Genomic DNA, 19,829 nt, shown 5'->3' on the forward strand with positions numbered 1-19,829 from the left:
CTTCCTTCCCACTCCCTCTACCTCCTACCCTCCCCACTGCCACCACACGTGCACGTAGGTGTGCACATAGGCACACACACACACACACACACATACACACACACATTCACTAATCTACTCCTGACTTTGTGGTCAAAGTCCTAGGTCTTTTTCAGAGGAACCATTGTGAGCATTTTTTGTTGCTTCCAAGTTTTTTTTTCCCTGGGACCAGCAAAGAGCCAACAATTCATTGCCTATACTCAAGCCTGGGAGCAAAGAATTTCTGGAAGCACTTCAAGATTCCTGAAGCTTACACTGTCCTGGAATCTTTCATTTGACAGTTGACTGCCTGCTTTTTCAGCCTTCTCAACATGGAGTTCTTAACACAGCCAGAGTCCTTCCAAATTCTGCAGCATTTGTGCATGGAAAAATAAATTAAGAAAATTTAAAATAATATGCAATGTTGGGAAGTCTGATGAGAACCAGGTGCTCTCAGATGTGGTAATACTATAGCTATGGCAATGTTTCTTGGGGATATATAGCAATATGTATTAAAAACCCTAAAAATATGAAGACTAGATAGATCCAGGCATTGGACTTCCTGGACTTGATTTTAAAGAAATCATTATAGGTAGGCTCAAAGAGATCTGTTCAAGGCAAGGACACTTACCCAAATGTTGTTACAATAATAAGAAATTATCAAACAGAATAGCAATATGATTGATTATATAAACTATGGTTTACCCATCCAATGAAATACCAAACAAATCATGCTTTTAAAATATGTGCCTAGAAAAGTCAGGAGGAATAGACACAAAAATATTTAGCCATCGTTAATGTGGTTGGGGGCTTTTCATTTCTTCTTTATACTGGTCTGAATATGCCAAAATTGCTAGAATGAATATGTACTGTTTTAACTAGAAAAAGGGCATCTGAAATAAAGAAAATGAGATGAAAATTGCCATGATTATGCAGAAACACTGTTACATAGAAACATTTGTTTCGAAGAAACAATTTCCCAAATATCGCACCTGGTGGGTCCGAGGGCCTTTCTGATGTTTGAGAGGTGAGTTGAGTAGAATGAACAGCCTTTACTGTCAATGACACACCCCAACATCTTTCCTTTATTGACCATTTAAAATGGGCAAGTAGGGCTTCCCTGGTGGCGCAGTGGTTGAGAGTCCACCTGCTGATGCACGGGACGCAGGTTCATGCCCCGGTCCGGGAAGATCCCACATGCCGTGGAGAGGCTGGGCCCGTGAGCCATGGCCGCTGAGCCTGCGCGTCCAGAGCCTGTGCTCTGCAACGGGAGAGGCCACAACAGTGAGAGGCCCGCATACCGCAAAAATAAAATAAAATAAAATAGGCAAGGCACTGTGTTCATACTTACACAAGCTATCTCCTTTATTCCTTAAAACAACCCCCTACATAGATATTATTCTCATTTTTGCAGACGAGGAAGTTGAAGCTCCAAGAGGGGAAGTAAACATGAGATGCAGGAAGGATTTGAGCCCAAGGACTCCACTGGCACATTTAACCCCTAAGCTATATTGCTTTTCTGATGTGGCTTTAAGCCTGAGCATCCTGTATTCTCCAGATCATTTGGAGCAAGAATAAGAGGGTGCAGGGAAAAAGAGTTTTAGTATACGTCTAGCCTCAATCAATGCAAGAGTTTTTGTAACACAGACTGAACTTCACTTTGCGTTCATATTTTCTCTACAAGGTCTGAAAAATATGATGTGAGCAACTTAAGTGATGCTGAAGATAAGTTTAAGAATACAAGATGAGAAATAAAACCTGAGAATATTTTCCCACTGGAAAATTTTCCCAAGGGCAATGTAGTTAATACCTCTAATCTTATTCGGAACAAAATGTGAGAGTATTTGAAAATCTGTGTAAATACCGACCACGAAAGCATGAGTCTGCTTAATTAATATAGAACATCTGGATGGTAAAAGTTTATTTTATTTATCTGCCAATCTCAAGAGGCAAAAAGTCACTACCAAGGTTGGACAAAGCAGATAATTAACACGATAAATTTTTAGTGAGGCTGCGAGTTCTATTGGTTTTCTCTGATGGCATTAAGATACATACACATGCCCATGTAAAGGAACAATATACACTGAGCTAATTGCACAGAGACCTCATTGTTGGAACATTAACAATGATTATTTTCATAGCTTTGCAATTTTGAGAATATAACAGCATAATGGGAGCGGGAGGGGGCACAGGAAGAGGAGAAGGTGGCAGAAAGAGGCCTGAGTATTCCTTTCCACCAATAGTGAACGAGGAGCAAACACAGACACCCTGCGGAACAGATACTAATTCACGTACCAGGAAGTGGGCAACTTAACAATCAACTGATGCAGACTCCCTGTGGAATTCCTCTACTATGACTCAGGTCTCTTATTTTTTCCTGTAGCTATGTAATTGAAATGATCTCTGGATCTTTTGCTGGGTGGAGGGAAGAAGTTCTGAATGCAAGAGATTGACTTGTGCGTAATACACACGTTTTAGTATCCAGGAGATAACCTATGCTTTTATAACAATAAAGATCATTTGATAGTAAGGGTTATAATTTCTGCCAGTTCCTACTTAATCATTCTTTCAAAAGAGTTATTTTATACATGTTTCTTAAACAATACATACTTTATGTAAAATCTAAGAATTAATGTGCAATCTCAAAGTCAGATTCAGTGACAAAATGCGCGACCTGAATCTAGTAACACATTTACTCCTCACTGCATATAAATTGCATGTAAGAAACAGAGACTACACTTTTTTGTGATCCATGCAGTAAATGTTCACAAAAATCAAGTGAACAACTAGACATCCTTTAGCTACTAAAATTAACCCTCCCAGTCCACAGAAATAAAAGCACGGATGGTTGCACCGAAATCATGCTGGGATAAGTTAGTCCTGGAAAGGGCTGGTTGGAAGGACCACAAGGGAAGTACAGATAGTCACAAATTTTCCACTCGTTTTTATATGGGATTGAGATTATTCTCTCCTCACATGGCTTTTCCCTATACCACAGGCTTTTGTTGAAGAGGCATTTCAGGCTTCAAATGAAAATAATCATCCTTTAATGAAAAAGCTGAGAAATACTTGTCCTGAGTTTCTGATCCTGGAAACAGCTTGCTAAACGTCCTTAAGGCAAGTGCCAGGAGTCAAAAAAATGGTAGAACATTACCACAACACTGTAAATCAACTATACTTCAATTTAAAAAAATTTTTTTAAATTGTAGAATGGTCTCAGAATGTAAACAATAAAATTGTTGACCAAGGAATTATATCTGTGGATGAAGACTTCTCACAAGAAGACCTATCTGGGTAATACCAGCTTCTTGGGTTTTGAAGTGTCTGTAAATTTTATATGCTAGAAGCCCTAAGCACTTTTTCCCCCTTGTAGAGACTTCTGGAGTAGAAAAAAGTTCATGATGTGCTTAAAAATAAATAAATAAATAAACCGACCATAGCATGAAGAAGCTACTCAAATACTAAGCAGTTTTGAGGTTTGTTTTTGTTTGTTTTACTTTTACATTTTACTTTTGTGGTTGGCATATGGAAAACCAAACTGAGAAATCATAATGTTGGAGTATTTTAAGGGCATGCTGTCATAGATGTTAACAAGCTTATTTATACAATAAGACCTCTGCAGAAAGTGCTCAGCTCGATGCCACATTCCAGAATAGCCACCATTGGTTTCTTTTTCTAAATTGTCTATGTTTACAGGTTTCACAAATACCCCCGAAGTCTTCCCAGTGTGCTTGGCAATGATAAAATTCATGGCAATATCATCACAGTTTTGCGTTTCATCTAACAAAGCATGGACAGCTGCAGGTTGCCTCTGAAAGAGTTCAAGGTATTTGCTATGGAAGAATGAGGCTCCAATCAGCACCAGAGAGTAATGGTCACCATTTCCAAACCCTGGTGTTTGCAGTTCAAAACCTCCATAACTGTAGACACCAGAGGAAGTAGACACATGCTTTCTTGGAACAAATCCTACAATTTGATCAGGAAATTGCTGAAAAGATGGAAAAAGAACAATTAAGTGTGGCATTTCTTTAAAGCTGACATGGTGAAAAGGCAATGATTTACTACAGAAAGAATTAAACTGATTTGTCAATGTTATTTTATTCCTGGCTTCTACATCTCAATTTCCTTTAACTCCAGACAAATTCATAAATCTATGTACTGATAAGTTTAAAGGTCAATTCATCATAACCCAAACCTCTAACAAAATTTCTAACCTCACAAATATTCTCCTAATTTACACATTATCCAATATTAATAAATTCGAGTTACCAAAGATTCTGGTTTTTCAGAGTTTGCTATAAGAGAAGTTGACTGTATGAATGATATTTATTATAGGAGATAAGAAGACATAATGTGATTATTTTGAAAAATTGTCTTTATCTCTTAGGAGTATATAAAATTATGGCTTTACATGTATCATTTTACTGTTTTTCCGTGTTTATTTCAATGTTTTTGAAAGTCACCATTGATTTTAAACGATGTTTATTTTTATCCCTTTTCAGCTTGGGTGTCTCTTTTTTAAAAACATAAGAAAAAATATATATATATACACACATATATACACAACACACACATATACAGTTGAGCCTTAAACAATGCAGGGGTGAGGGGCACTGACCCCCCTAGCGTAGTAGAAGACTCGTGTATAACTTTACAGTCAGCCCTCCGTATCCACGGATCCGCATCTCTAGATTCAGCCAACCACTGATCATGTAGTACTGTGGTTTGTATTTATTGAAAAAATCCGAGTATAAATGTACCTGTACAGTTCAAATCCATGTTGCTCAAAGATATATATATATATATATATATAGATAGATAGGTAGATAGATAGATAGATGGATAGATAGATAGATATAGACATATATATATAGATATATGAGATGTGTCAGGATCTTTGAAGGATAGTATTAAAACAATAATAGTAGGATGAGGGTGACTAAAAATAAAACAAAAATCAGCAAAGAAAAGCAGTGAATCATGGAAAAGAAGCATGAACTTATAGAATTGAAAGGTTTAGTTCAATCTCACAAATAACTTGAGTTTCATTCATTTACAGAACAGACACTAAACTAGGGACACATGCACAGAAGTCAGGCTGGGTTAAATCCGGTTTCAAAGAACGCATAGTCTAGAGAGGGTATGATACAGATATGTGAACCAGGAATTACCACACTGTGAGAAAGCTGTAAATGCAGCTGTGCAATTCTCAGGGGGGCACCGAGGACAGGATGACAACTGTGCTGCTGGGAAGCAAAGGGGAATGTCAAGGGTTGGGTGTAAAGGCTGGGAGGCTTCAGAGGAGATGTGCCACTTACACAATCTACGCGATGAAAGAGATTTCATGGATGAATGGAGGTGGAAAAGGTAAAGCACTGCAAGTGGAGGTGATGGGTGAGTGCAAAGGCACAGATACCTGTCTGCTCTAATCTTGCTTCTCTCTAGGCCCCAAATCACTACACTATGCAGGGCACTGATGGGACAGAACTTTAGGAGTCAGATTATCTTGTGCAATGGATTGAAACTGTTCTTGATGGTTTTATGAATAAAACCTAAAGTCATATTTATCCATCTTTAATTATGATTTACTTGGATTATTCTAATTAACCGCAGTTCTCATATTTCCCCCACCCTGATATTTTCAGTAAATTGATTTTTTACCTGAAATAGAAATCTCACAGCTGGAGTATTACATTAGAACTTTTCACCTAGGAAGTTTTTATTTACAGGGCTGGAAAAACTGCTGATATAGAAAAAATCCGTTGATCAGTACACTAGGCATGAAGCTGAAAACTGAAGTTTTGAGAATGATGATATCTGCAGAGTACTGTGACCACTTGCCATTAACACCTAATGTTGTTACATCCCAAGTCGCTAATTAAGGAGAGTTACTATAGTGTAAATTAGACCATTTATTGGGTAGCACAGTGTTTAATTACTGGACAGGGCTTCAAAGTATTTGTATGCAGTTCTCGTTTCAGGTACTTGTAGTGAAACTTGTAAAAGCTGTCTACTATTAACATATATTCGGTAGGAAAAAGGAGTTTTTATAGATACCAGGCAATTTATGCCTGTTTATCCCAGCTTGGGATTTAAGGGGGTGGGGGGGGGGAACTGCCACCACAATGGTGCATGCAGAATTATTAGTATTATTAATTTTTAAACAATGGTCTCAGAATCAGAATTAAATTTTATGGATGTAATAAATTGTTTCTTTCAAAGGAAGTTCTGTGCAATATTAATACAGAAATACACTTCTCATTTGAGATACAGGCAAAAGTGCCTCTGGATTTTAGTCTTTGCTCTATCATATACCAGATCGTTTCCTCATTGTTCTTTGGAAGTCAGTTCTAGCTCTTCTTTCCAATATACCAAATATAAATCAAGTATAGATAAAAGATACTGTAACTTTCAGATTAGCTTAACTGAGCTCAGGAAATCTGATTATGACAAATTCATCTACCTTTTAAATAAATACTGTCTACGCTGGTTTGGGTGACTCTCACATTAAACCATGCTGCTCTGGTTAAACACTAGATCAGACTTTATACTGTTGATTTCATAAAGGATGTAGCAACATTACCTGCCACACGGAGAAAGCAAAAACAAGGTCTTGGGTGCTAATTAGCATGTCATCATCTACCATTAACACCGCTGAAATGAAAGAAAAAAATGTAAATCAAACAGTTTGGAAATGAAGACAGAAGTTATAAGATACTTCTGGTGTTTTTATAAGTCATTCAAATGAAGTATTTTCTGAATGAAATTCAGTAAATAAAAAATGTATTCTTGGAGAGATTTGTCTAGCAGAAAAACTTTTTACTTGAAATGTAATTGATTTTTATAATTTCCTGAGGGGGAAATTATCATGTATTTATCATCCATTATCCTAGAAATTAATGAACCTATAAATAAATAAAACCAAGGTTTTTTTAAGCAAATTACAACCTCATGTAACTGCTCAGTGGGAGGAAAAGGAGGTGACAAAAAATACATTAAGCGTAAGTTAAATGGCATTATACTAACTTCTGTGATGCCGTAATATGTAATCATAGCATATCTTCTTTCACAATATTAACCTCTTTGTCACTGTTGCAAGGTATATGCGATTTCTTCCCCAGGAGACTGCTTCTTGACATCTTGGAAACTGCCCCTTAAGTTTTTCAAAATGCTTTCTTATGATTAAATTTCCCTATTTTCTCCACACAATTAAGGCAAGTAGAAGGCCCAAAAGTCACGCACCCACCCACAGCTCTGGTTAGCTGCAGCCCTGCCAGACCAAGAACCCAGCTGCAACTCACCATTGGTTTCCAGTTCAGGAAAGACCTGGAGTCGATTTCTCATCCTGTTTGTTGTCTGTACTTTGAAGATCACAGGGACAGGGTGAGGCCCTAGAGAGTTCCATAACTCATCTGGTCCCTTCTCCCCAACATTGTTCCACACCACAATCACTTTGTGCAGATATGGTACTGCCTGATAATGATTTAAAAGTCTCAATAAGAGATCTGTTCTGTTGTACGTCTGCATTATGAGAGTAAAGGAATCCTGGGTGGACTTGCCCTGGGATTTTATTTCCCTACGCAAAGTGAGCAGCTTGTCTTCTTTGATATTAGGAAGTAAAGCGGTCAAAGCCCCAGCTACCAGCAGTAATACAAGGATTACCACCAAAGAGAAACGAAGTACTCGAATCCCCATCACTCTTCCAGGGAGTTTGCAGATGTGGCAACACCTGGAGTAGAAATGGAAATAAAGTGCAGAATCTTAGCATTCTTACTAGTTACCATGTTTTTGTTTTTGCTTTTTTGGGGAGAGAGGTTAATCATCTTTTAGCTGATTCAAGTTCAGTTCACCCTGCCTCTTTGATAAGGTGATTTGGCCTTAGATAAAAACTACAGTGAATAAACCTTTCCTTCTGGGCCTGCTCGCTTTGCAGCTGCAGACAAAGGGTTATCTACACACCGAACAGGAAGAATTAAGCAGTGCATTTTAAAATTTGCCCTCATTTCACTACTAAACATTTGGAACTGAGATTATTTTTTTCAGATAGGATTATATTTCTCTTGGTAGTATACTAATTCTTTAAGCAGCTTTATTGCGATATGGTTGACACATAAAAGTTGTATATATGTAAGGTGTACAACTTGATGTTCTGATATATGTATATTTCAGTACACTAACTTTAAACTTACATTTTGGTAGCAAACTTTTTTCCAAGTGGAATCATATGCAGAACCCTAATATATGAAATAATAGTAATAGCAGCAGAAGCAAACGATTATAGTGGGTTTATTACATTCTAGGCCCTGTACTATGTGCTTTGCATGTCATAGTACGTGCTTATTTACTCAGTAAATTAAACAAATAACCACTGAGCACTTACTGTACCATGCACTGTTTTAGATTCTGTGAATACAGCAATGAATAAGATAGACAAAGTCTCTGCTGTTAGTAACAGAGGAAATAGTAGGGCCAAACAGATAACGAAGTAAATAAACTCAAAGCTAATTCAGCATGATGGTAACAAAGAGAATAAATCAGAATGACATGATAAGCAAGGGCCAGATTACGGGGGATCTTGTTGGCCTGAGTAAAGAGTATGGATTTTATTCTAAGTGAGATGGGAAGCCATTGGAGGGTTTTGATCAGGGGAGTAACAGAATCTTGTTTATATTTTACTATTATTATTATTCCCATTTAATAGTATTTGGATGCTTACAGAGGTTAAATAACTTTCTCAAGGTTACTAAACAACTGAAGTAATGGATCTATGATTTTTATCCAGGAAAAAACTCCTGCCAGAGCCCAGGCTTTTCATCATCATGGGCTGGGGAGTGTACTGCCAGATTCAAATGCAGGATGTGCTGAGGTAGGGCTCTTGAGCTTCCAAAGCAACCTCTGTCACAGAACATGAGGATCACCAGGTATTGTAATCAGCTCTGGACTCTCCTATTCCTAACTATACCTACAGGATCTGCCTGAGATGGCTATAGAAGAGTAGGTGAACAAAAACTAAGGAATGTGGCCTGGAGATTTATTGGTCAAAATTTTTTGTCTGATCAAAACTCAGTCACAAATGTAAGGAAAGGTTAAATCTCATACTGTTTTACAGATACCCAGAACTCTGATTTCTTGGCTTCCAATACAGTTTCATTATCACCCCTACTGCCTCGTTTTGGAGCACTGTTGGCTTTCAATTGCTGCTGCTTTTTGATTCTTCTGCTATTTCTGCTTTTGATTTACTTACTTTACTTACTCCTCCACAAGCCTCCACAAGCTTTTGAGGAATGTCTTCATTTTCTATTCTGGCAGCTCAGACTTCAAATACATCTCAGCACTTTTCCTAGATCTATTCTACTACTCTATTCAAGTACAAAAGCCTGAAATGAGGAAAAAGAAAGCTTAAAGAAATTTACTTATAAAAAGACTGAAAAATCAACCAGGAGTTTCTAGACATATAAAAAAATATCTTTAAGAAAAAAAAATAGATCTCTCAGAACCAGAAAGAATGAGATATTATTATTCTTGATGACTTTAATTGACCCATAGTCTATCCACTCTTACTACTTTTAATACAATTTTTCCTCTCAGGCTATACAATAAACAGATACCCTTATCTATTCCTTATTACAGATAAATAATATCAAGTTGGAAAAGACTTCTCACTGCTAACTCACACCTGTGGTGTGCTAACTGTACAAGCCACTGTCACTGTTCTTCCTTGTATAACACTGCTTCTGTACAGTTTACTTTGGTTTCCTTCATGAAAAAGTGCACTGTATCTGTATGTAAGCTCTTGATTTTGCACCTTGTGGTTTCAGTTGGGCATCTGCAGCTAGGCCATCATTCTGCAGACAATCCTAAGACTAGTCTAAATCTTCCTGTCTAACAGATTAGGTTCCAAACGAAATCTCACTTTGCTATCCAAATGATGTCCGATCAGTCTTCTGTTTTTCATCGAGGAAACTTGGCAGTGGTGGAGTTAAAGTGACAGTCACATTCCCCTGATCTTGTTTCACATTGTGAGGTGTGTTTTGTAACTGTAGCAACAGTTTTTCTCTATACAGTTCAGCAAGGACATAGAGAGGCCATATAGCCCATGCCTTTAACATCTCTCTTTAAAGTTCACAGAAGTGGGGACTGGAGAATTCCAAGGCTTATAGGGGAACACACCCCATGACGTGATAATGCGTTGAGGCCTGTGCAAGCAAAGGAAGAACTTATTCATAAGGACAAGGGAATGGTCATTGTCATTCAGCAACTCTCACTTTTCAAAAGTCCAGATTTGAAAAGAAATATCCCCTTGCAGCAATATTTTTGGAGAGCTTTCAAGGATATTCTCTCCTGGACTTTCTCTGCAGCCTGTTCTGTTAAGAAAAGAAATTTTGTGTTTCTCCTTTTATCATAGCTTCACTCTAAGATACGAATAAAATGAATTATTGTTGAAGTAACTTCAGCTTTACCATGATTACTTTTCAAGGATGGTAATTTAAGGTTTGAGAGCACAAGTGTTTTCACTGTATACACCCTTTTACTAAAACAACATATACTGTTAATGTGGTAAACCAAAGAGAAACCATTATGAATTAATAATCTTGGTTCAAAGGCCTTGATAATCCTTCTAATACTGACTCAAAAGCAGGTCTCATAAAACATATTTTCAGTTCTGAGTAAAAATGGCTGGTTATAAGCACTCAGAGTTAAGAATCCGCTGACAACTGCATTAACGTATACCCTGATTAAGATCTTTATGTTCATTTTCCTCAGCTGAGTACTATACTCAAAAACTATAGTTTATAGTATTATACTATAAAACTATAGTTTTATAGTATATATACTGAGTACATACTATAAAACTTACATAGCAGTGTCTCTAGTCTCTAAAACAGACACTGATAGCTACCTGGCAGTTTTAGTGGAGAAAAAGTAATGAAGATTCATCTCTATAGCCTACTATAAGTATACATTGTCAAAGATAATCGTGAACGACTGTTTCACTTTTATCTATACTTTTAAGTGGGAGTTACCCTCCGTATCTGTCATAGAAATTTCTTTCAGATAGCTTCTAATCCCCTATTCCACTTGTATCAAAAATGTTTTGAGAGATATAATTTATATCTTTGGAAAGACAATGTAAATATTTCATGTAGTATTTATTAAATGATATAGCCTGATAAAATTATGTTACATTTGTAGTCTACATAGAAAAGCAAGAAGAACAAAAACTTTATAGACTGCAGTGCAAGTGGCATCTCTGTACTTTGAGAATAGTTGAAGTCTGGAACTTTATTGTAGGCTTACTGGAAACAGCCTTAGAACAGTTTGGAGAGTGATGATGACTTCATAGCTATCTGGATTTCAGTTTATAGCTTTCTTCTGTTCTTTGTCCAGAGAAGAATCTATCACTTAAATCACAGCTTTGAGTTTTGAATGGGGGGATATGAAAAAGAATACATCTGGATAACCTATGTCTTACTTAGAAAGGACCAAGAATTAAAATTATTTAATTTAAAATTATATCTATTGATATATATATTTCCTGGCACGCTGCCTCATTCCAAAAAGGATCTGACAGTTCTTAGTTTATCCCCTTTCTGCCCTTCTTCCATGACTATAGTAAATTAAATGTGACTTTGATAAACACAGTAAATGTCAGCAAAACAAAAATTCTTCTTTTCCTCCTAATCATCTGCAAAATCAAAGATCCCCAGATGATATTTTTTGCACATATGTTAACTTATTTAGTTCCTCATGAGTAGAGAGCACATCCTTTTAGTTATTTTGATATGGTTACATAGCATCTCCTAGACCAGGGGTTTTCAACCAGGGATGATTTTGCTCTCTAGGGGACATGGGGCAAAGTCGGGAGACATGTTTTGTTTTTGTTTCTGTTTTTGTTTTTGTTTTTTGTGGTACGCGGGCCTCTCACTGTTGCGGCCTCTCCCGTTGCGGAGCACAGGCTCCGGACACGCAGGCTCAGCGGCCATGGCTCACAGGCCCAGCCGCTCCGCGGCATGTAGGATCTTCCCGGATTGGGGCACGAACCAGTGTCCCCTGCATCGGCAGGCGGACTCTCAACCACTGCGCCACCAGGGAAGACCCTCAGGAGACATTTTTGATTGCTGTGATTGGGGCTAGGAGATGCTAGTGCTCTCTGGTGGGTAGATGGCAGCGCTGCTGCTAGACATCCTACAATGGACAGGACAGACCCCAGAGCAAGGAATTATCCAGCCTAACATGCCAGTGATGCCAAGGTGGAGAAGCCCTGTTCTACATATATTTTACCTTGAACACGATCGGGGAGGGACTGCTAGCCAGGTGGCCCCTCAAATCCCTACTGCTATTTATTATGCTCAAACAATGAAGGATAAAGCAATGTCTCCAAAACTGCCCCAATATCTATATGCCTTATGATACAAACACATCATAAACTCAGAAAACTGAAAGAGACCTCAGAGCCCTCCTAAGCCAGCTTCCTTGTTTCATAGATAAAGAACCCAAGGTCGAGGCATAAGGAATTTGCCTGAACTGATGCAGCTGCACACAGTTAACCAGCAGCAGAGCCAGGTCTAGAATCCAGATCTCTGAGGGCACAGTCCACGACTCTTTCCACTGTGTTATGGTAAATTCTGCAAGGATGTGTCATAACTTAGTATATGAGACTGTCCCTAAGGTACCTGTAAGATAATATGAATATTAATATTGGTATGTTGGGTTTTTTACAACTTTATTAAGATTTATTTCACATACCATAAATTTCACCTATTTAAAGTATACAGTTCAGTAGCTTTTAGTGTATTCACAGAATTGTGCAACCAAGTCTAATTTTACAACATTTTTAACATTCTAAAAAGAAACCCCAGACCCATTCGTTAGCAGTCAACTCCTCATTCCCATTTCCTCTCTTTCTCCACCCCAGCACCAGGCAAACACTAATCTACTTTCTATCTCCATAGATTTGCCTATCTTGGACATTTCATATAAATGGAGTTATACAATATATGGCCTTTGTGCCTGGCTTTTTTCACTTAGAAGAATGTTTTCAAGGTTCACCCATGTCATAGTATATATCAGTACTTAATTCTTTTTTTTAAATTGCCAAATAACATTCTATTGTATAGATATACCACATTTTGTTTATCTGTTCATCAGTTGCTGGACATTTGGGTTACTTCCACATTTTGCTATTATGAATAACGCTGTTATGAACATTCAAGTACAAATTTTTATGTGGACATGCTTTCATTTCTCTTGGGTATATATCTGGGAGTGGAATGGTTGGGTCATTATATCAGAATTTTTACATATTTGAGAATTGAGGTAGCTTTTGGAAAAGCATTATTTGAAATTTTAAGAAAGTTTCTTAAATGTGGAGATTAGAGTAGGAAAGTAAATAATACAATGAAGCAACAGTTACTAATTCTCTAATGTTTGTCTTTAAATGAACGAGGCAATTTGAATTTTCAAAGACCTGCTCTGTAGTTATTTACTACATCTATCAAAGTTCCTTAGAAGGAACACTACTGAATGAAGAATTCTTTTCTCCAGGCTAGTTCCTTTGGACTGAAAGCAATAATTATCCAGACAAAAGCTGAAAACAAATAGCCAGAGCATAGCATAAACAAAGATTAGTTATGTCCTCTGACTCATAAGGTAGAAAAGCAATGAACAGCTTCACGTCATACATTGAGAAGTTGTCATTTTCCTTTTAATGCTACAGATGGTGGAAGAATAACTATTCTACCATTTGATTATGAGATTTGCCTCATATTGTATTCTTCTCTGGCTCATCCTCCAAAATGTGTACTTGCCTAAAAACTGATGATTATAGAAGACAGATGCTCAAAAAGGTGTCCTCAGCTGCCACGAGATAAAAGCATTCCAAGGTAGAACACAGAGGCTAATTCAGAACCTGGGCTTCCCTTCTATGAACATGAAAGAAGAATCAGAAGAGACAGTATACACCTGATGAGCAGTTTCTGGGCCGGTTTATGGCATGTAGATGACAAACACTGTTCCAATTGAGGCAAAGGCACATGTGGTACCCAATTCCAAAAGGACTTTCCTCTTACGATACCTATAGCCAACGTGCTGACCCATGACTCCAAGTGTTGGTACATGCTATCTTCTCTACTACAAAACCCATCCCTCCTCTCTCCACCTGGTACACCCCTACTCCTCGCCCTCCTACCCCCAAGTCTCTTTCAAACATCCCCTCCCCTGTGGATATTTCTCTCACCACTCTCCATCCTCAGTGCTCCTGGGAACTGGGAACACAGGGCTACTAGACTTTGTGTCCAGGTATTACAACTACTGACCATGCTTCCAGCTCCTTTTTGACTCTGGCTGTACCTTGAGGGCCGTTTCTGTTAGGCTTTGTAATCCAGAACAGTGCCTGGTCATTTTTTGAGTAAGGGCTCACAACTCTCTGTGGCTGAAAGGAGTGGGGGAATCTATGTTTAAATGGTCTTAAACTTTGCAATGAATAAGGAATGACTGAAATTTTAAAAGAATAAACTCAAATTAAATGCAAATTAAGGCCCAGTTAAGACTCAAGAAACCTTTCCCTCTATAAAAGACCTGCATTATCCCCCGTCTGGGGACCGGGACAATAAGTCATGAGATGTGGTCTCTAGCTCAGGCCACATGAGTCACCTTTCTACCTTTAGTTCTGTGGCCAAACTACTTAATAAAAGATGTCTTAGAATGCTGATTTTTTCCAAGATATTCTGCTCTTGGAGAATAAGCTGATTTGCCTTGGGAGAAAACCATCACTTGTTAGATAATCCCATCCTTGTGATTTCTGGTAACAATAACCAGAAGCTATATTCTTAATCCGGCAGCATATATGATTTACACAAACAAACAATAAAGTCTTGTCTAGGTGAGAAATGAAAATTTAGTTTGGGTTCAGAAACTGACAAAAACCTATAGAAACCTCAGGACAGTTGACAGAACTAAGTCAGAACACCGCCCAAGTCAGTTCACTACTGCTTAGTGTAAGCCTCTTCCATTAAAATTTTAAGCAGCACACACTAGAATCTACTTCAGTGCAAAATCCAGAATGCCAGAAATAGTACATGAAAGGTCACTGCTCTTTATGAGTCTTTTCCAGGTGCTAAAGAGTATTCTAAGAAGAGTTTTTGCCTTTGTATTTTCCTATATTCAGGAAATTCATTCTTTTCACTGTTATTTTAGAAGTGCCATACAGTTTTTCTCATTTTCAACAAATGCTATCCTCTCCTTTCTAAATGATTTCCCCTCACTTTTCCTTCTAAGGAGCCCATCTATGTTTTTATGGTTCTTCTTAACTCCCATCACTTTTTTCACAAGTCTAAATATATGTTGTTATGTTACCCAACAACTCAAATCAGTAATGTTTCAAACCTTCAGAGACACGGGAGTTAAAATATATCCACCCCATTTTGTAGATGGGCTAGCTGAGACTGAGAATATTAAATGATGTTTCCTGAGCCACAGAAAGAGTAGTGGGTCCAAACAAACTCCCGACTCTCACACTTGAGCTACATTGTATTTTTAGTGTCTTTCAAGTAGTCTCTGTTTTCAGCTTTGTTCTAGTCTACAAGAATATTTCAACTTTGTAGGTATTGACTTTATACTATAATCTGGAATACTATTTCAATGGATAAGATCTAAAACAGGCAGTACAGTATGTTCTAACAGACCCTGGCTCAAGTAAAAGCTCTTATTTCCAAGGAAACAAAAACACCTCTATAGGAAACAATTTTTCTCAGATAAAAATACTGGTATTTCACTTATGTCCATAGCAGCATTATTCACAATAGTCAAAAAATGGAAGCAACCCAAATGTCCATTGACAGATGAATGGATAAACAAAACATGGTATAGACATACAATGGAATATTATTCAGGCTTTAAAAGGAAGGAAATTCTGACACATGCTACAACATGGATGAACCTTGAGGACATCATGCTCAGTGAAATAAGCCAGCACAAAAGGACAAATACTCTTTGATTTCACTTACATGAGGAATATAGAGTAGTCAAATACATAGAAAAAGAAAGTAGAATGGTGGTTGCCAGGGACCCAGGGAACAGAGAAATGGAGAGTTGTTGTTTAATGGTTATAGAATTTCAGTTTTGCAGGCTGAAAAAGTTCTTGAGATTGGCTGCTCAACAATGTCAATACACTTAACACTACAGAGCTGTACACTTAAAAATGGTTAAGATGGCAAATATTATTTGTATTTTACCACAATTTTTAAAAAGTTAAAAAAAAATACTGGTACTTACCTCATTATGGTAAAGTTTTAATTTTTAAAAAAAATTTCCTTATGGCTCCAGTAATTGATAGGAACAGGCTCTCTTGGCACTATTAAGGAAAATCAAAGAATTTTCTGAGATGTTTTTGTCAATCAGCAGGAAATTTTTTAAAAATGCTTTTTAATGCTATCGTCCATAGGCTTTGAATTATTTTTAGAAATTAAAAATTGCTATACTGTGTTCTAAAAACTACATTTAGGCAATTAGGTAGGTGCTACCTGTCAGGTTGGTGCTAACATTGCTATATTTTTTGTTTTCATCTTTCTCTTAGGTATCCAGAAGCAGAATAAACTCACATCATCCTGATGATCTAATGTGTTTACACGTTTGAAACCAGAACATATATACCATGGAGCAAGACCTCTGAATGCATTAGCAACTTGCACTTGTATTCAATTTCTAGATTTTTAACTATCTGTAGTTTTATCTACCATCAAAACTCCTTTTTTCACTAAAGGTTCATAAGGCATTCAATTTGAAGTACTAAAAAAAACTCAGGGTCTAAAATAGGGTTGCAGGTAAATGTCAGGGTTGATTACTGAGGAATGACAGATGGCATCCTTCCTATTCCTTACTATTGCCCAAAAGGAGCTGGAACCTTGGCTGGAGATGAGCTTCTGCCCCTTAATCTTCTCGGCTTTCATTCCTCACGGTCCTTAATCACATGTCTAAGAAGTTAGGGTTTTTCCCCCCCATATAGTCTGCACAGTTAACCTAATGCAATTAATTAGTAGATGATCTAAATAAATATTTAAAAGTTCAGGGTAGAAATCCATTTATTGGTTTAAAATGTTCATTAATATATCTACCTATTTTGTAATCTTATAAATCCATAACATATGAAGGAATTCAGAACTGATTGGAGACCAGCAAGATACTGCATCTGTAATGACCACCTGAATAGACCTGAAGAATCATTTTTGATTTTCCAAACTTATATTTTTTCATGATACAAGTTACTGAAGGGGTAAAGGGATGGCTTAGCATGTATCTGGACTCATCAGGTGACAGTTGTCCCTCCTCGCTACACCAAAAGCACCTCTTGTGCACATCTTAAATATCATTTAGTTCTAAAATCCTGAACTGATTTGCCCTCTCCTCACATCCCACTTCTTCTTCCCATAAAATTCCTCCAGGGAAAGAACTTTATCAGGCTTTTTAACCTACCTCCCTTCCCCAACCCCGTGCCCAGCACAGAGCTTAGCACATAGTAGACACTCATTAAATGATTGTTGAATGAATGAAACTAACTTTAATTTTGATATGACAACATACACTGGTTAACATATATGGGAAAAACACTATTTCAAGATGGCAAATCAAGTGAGACATGTCAAACATTTTCCACTCATAGCACTTTTCCTGATTTAGTGCCCAATTTATATTTCTAATAAAATATTTAGTATTGAAGTTGGTAATTATGTCGTCTAAGAATAAAAGATGTGAAATGGCATTGCCACTTTTTGAAAGAAGGCCCTCACCGGAATAGCTATCTTCTATTCTGGGGAGTGAGCAGTGGGGAATTTAGGAGTTCCAGGACCACTGTAACTGAAATTAAACTTCAATTTCTCCAACTTATTTCAAAACTATTTGAAAAAGGGTATTGCAGATTTCTCCATAACCCAGTTGAACAATTTCTCATCTGCAGCAATACAGGGCAAAATGTAGAATTTATTTTCAAAGGCAGAATACAAAAACACAGGCTCAGATTGCAGCTGACCTGGATGAGTTAAGAGAACGCTGGAAACCAGTTGCTGAAATTTAGTTATTTCCATATATGCACACCCCACCCCCACCCCCAGTTACATCATACTGAAATAAAGCAGCTTTGGAGAAACAATCGCAGTGGAAATATTTATCTTCAACCTAGTTTGTACCCACTTAACCTTTCCCCAGCAGTGCGGTACAGTAAAACTCAGTCTATGGCTAATATAAAAGCTTCCTAAAAATATAAGTAAATGTTACTAACTGAAAATATTTCTATGTTTAAATTAAAATAATGAAATATACGCCAAGAAAGACAAATACGAAGTACTCTTTCCAGAACTTAATTTCTGAAATCTAGCTGTTTTTACACAGCAGTTTAATTAATACGAACATTTAAAAAAAAATGTAGAATAAGTAAATTTTATTTTCAAAAATAAAACCACAGAATCACTACCCCACACACTCACAAAGTTCCAAGAAGGAGTGTAAAACACATATATTCTCACTGCAAAAAGATTTTTAACACGAGAGCATTTTCCTATTTCCTTACCTCGAGTGCAGAAGACTGCAGTGGGACCTAGCCGATTTATTTGCTTCCAGCTTGGTTACGATGAAACGAAAGGGGGGTCTCGCTTGCTCATTTTTCATTTTTTTTCCAAACCCAGCAGCGTGCATTCACCCGGCATTACTCGCTGGATTGATAACCTGGATGAAACGCTGCCCACAAAGAGAGAGCCTGAAGCAGAGGGCAGTCCCGGGTGGCCGCCCCTCCCTTTCGGTGACGCTCCACTTCCTGTTAGACTAAAAAGCTGTTCCCAAGAAGCTCGGTTTTGTAGTTTCTAGCCCATCTCCAAAAGCCAGTCCTCCTTTGCCCCATTTCTCCCCCCCAGGGTAACAACTTTTAATCATTCAGGTGGTGGACCACCTGACCTTACCCAAACAATTTCCCAGAGAGGCGTTGGAAGAGGAGTTCCAACGACCGTGGGTGCCCAGCACTGGCCCGCCGGTCTCGCCCCTGGCGCTCCGCACGCCCTCACGTCCCACCAACGAGTCAGTTTTCCCTGCACTTCCCTGAAACGGGCTATGGGGTTCTCACGAGAATTAGAGCCACAGCGGGGCCTCCGGGTGACCTGGAAGTGAAGGGGACGTGTAGGAACTCGAGTTTTGGGTTATCAATGGATTGAGATTGTCTGGGAAGCAATGCCTTAACCAAATCTCAATTTCAACACGGTCTCGTAGGATCTCCTTTTAATAGGCTCTTTTAAATACCTTTAACATTCTTTCGGAAGACATTTATTGATTGCCTCCTGCGTGGCAGTAAAGAAAGGTCAGGCGCTGTTTTCGGGGGCGGGGCGGGGTGGATTACTAGGATTTGGGCGCCCATGGAGTTCACCCAGCAAAACCATCATTTGCGCTTCCTGTGGACTGGCGGCGAGAGAATATGTCGCCGCCTGGATTCTTAAGCACTGCTCTCTAATGCACCAGGATTTAATGCTAATAGGGGCAATGGCGAAAGGGCAGGCGCTGGACGCCAGCGCATCCAGGAACAAGAGTGGTAGGCAGTCGGAGTGGGCGTGAGCGGGCTCTCAACCTCCCAGCCAGCCCAGTCTGTGGGTGGCCATCTCAGAATTTTCTTCCTGAGTCCAGGTGGCGGGACTCCACTCCAGGTCGGCCCTTTAGACCACCTAGTAGTTGCCAACTCTTTTTGCCCCCAGCAAAACTCGCGCAACCCGGCCCTCGTCGTAAGCCCCGCCCCACCGCGCACGTCCCGCCCTCGGCCCCGCCTTCCCCCTTTCCCGTCC

General features: G+C 38.4%; 1 protein-coding gene across 1 annotated transcript; it reads right to left on the minus strand.

The window, feature by feature from the left end:
- Nucleotides 1-1,922: 1,922 nt before the first annotated feature.
- EXTL2 (exostosin like glycosyltransferase 2) lies at nt 1,923-18,711 on the minus strand. Its single transcript, XM_082612438.1, has 5 exons — nt 18,578-18,711; nt 16,291-16,369; nt 7,320-7,747; nt 6,602-6,672; nt 1,923-4,006 (listed from the first exon to the last, which is right to left on the minus strand). The coding sequence occupies exons 2-5, from the start codon at nt 16,293-16,295 to the stop codon at nt 3,518-3,520; spliced, it is 993 nt and encodes a 330-aa protein (XP_082468564.1). The 5' UTR covers nt 16,296-16,369; nt 18,578-18,711; the 3' UTR covers nt 1,923-3,517.
- Nucleotides 18,712-19,829: the final 1,118 nt, after the last annotated feature.

Source organism: Mesoplodon mirus (assembly GCF_964341445.2).
Source record: "Mesoplodon mirus genome assembly, chromosome: 3".
NCBI classification, from domain to species: domain Eukaryota; kingdom Metazoa; phylum Chordata; class Mammalia; order Artiodactyla; family Ziphiidae; genus Mesoplodon; species Mesoplodon mirus.

What these genes read in the sequence shown, in the direction of transcription:
- EXTL2 (XM_082612438.1), bottom strand. An exon ending in TCCTGAACTGGAAACCAATG is followed by an intron (nt 6,673 to 7,319) that starts GTGAGTTGCAGC and finishes CTTTCATTTCAG; the next exon opens with CGGTGTTAATGGTAGATGAT. An exon ending in TTGCTTTCTCCGTGTGGCAG is followed by an intron (nt 4,007 to 6,601) that starts GTAATGTTGCTA and finishes CCATCTTTTCAG; the next exon opens with CAATTTCCTGATCAAATTGT.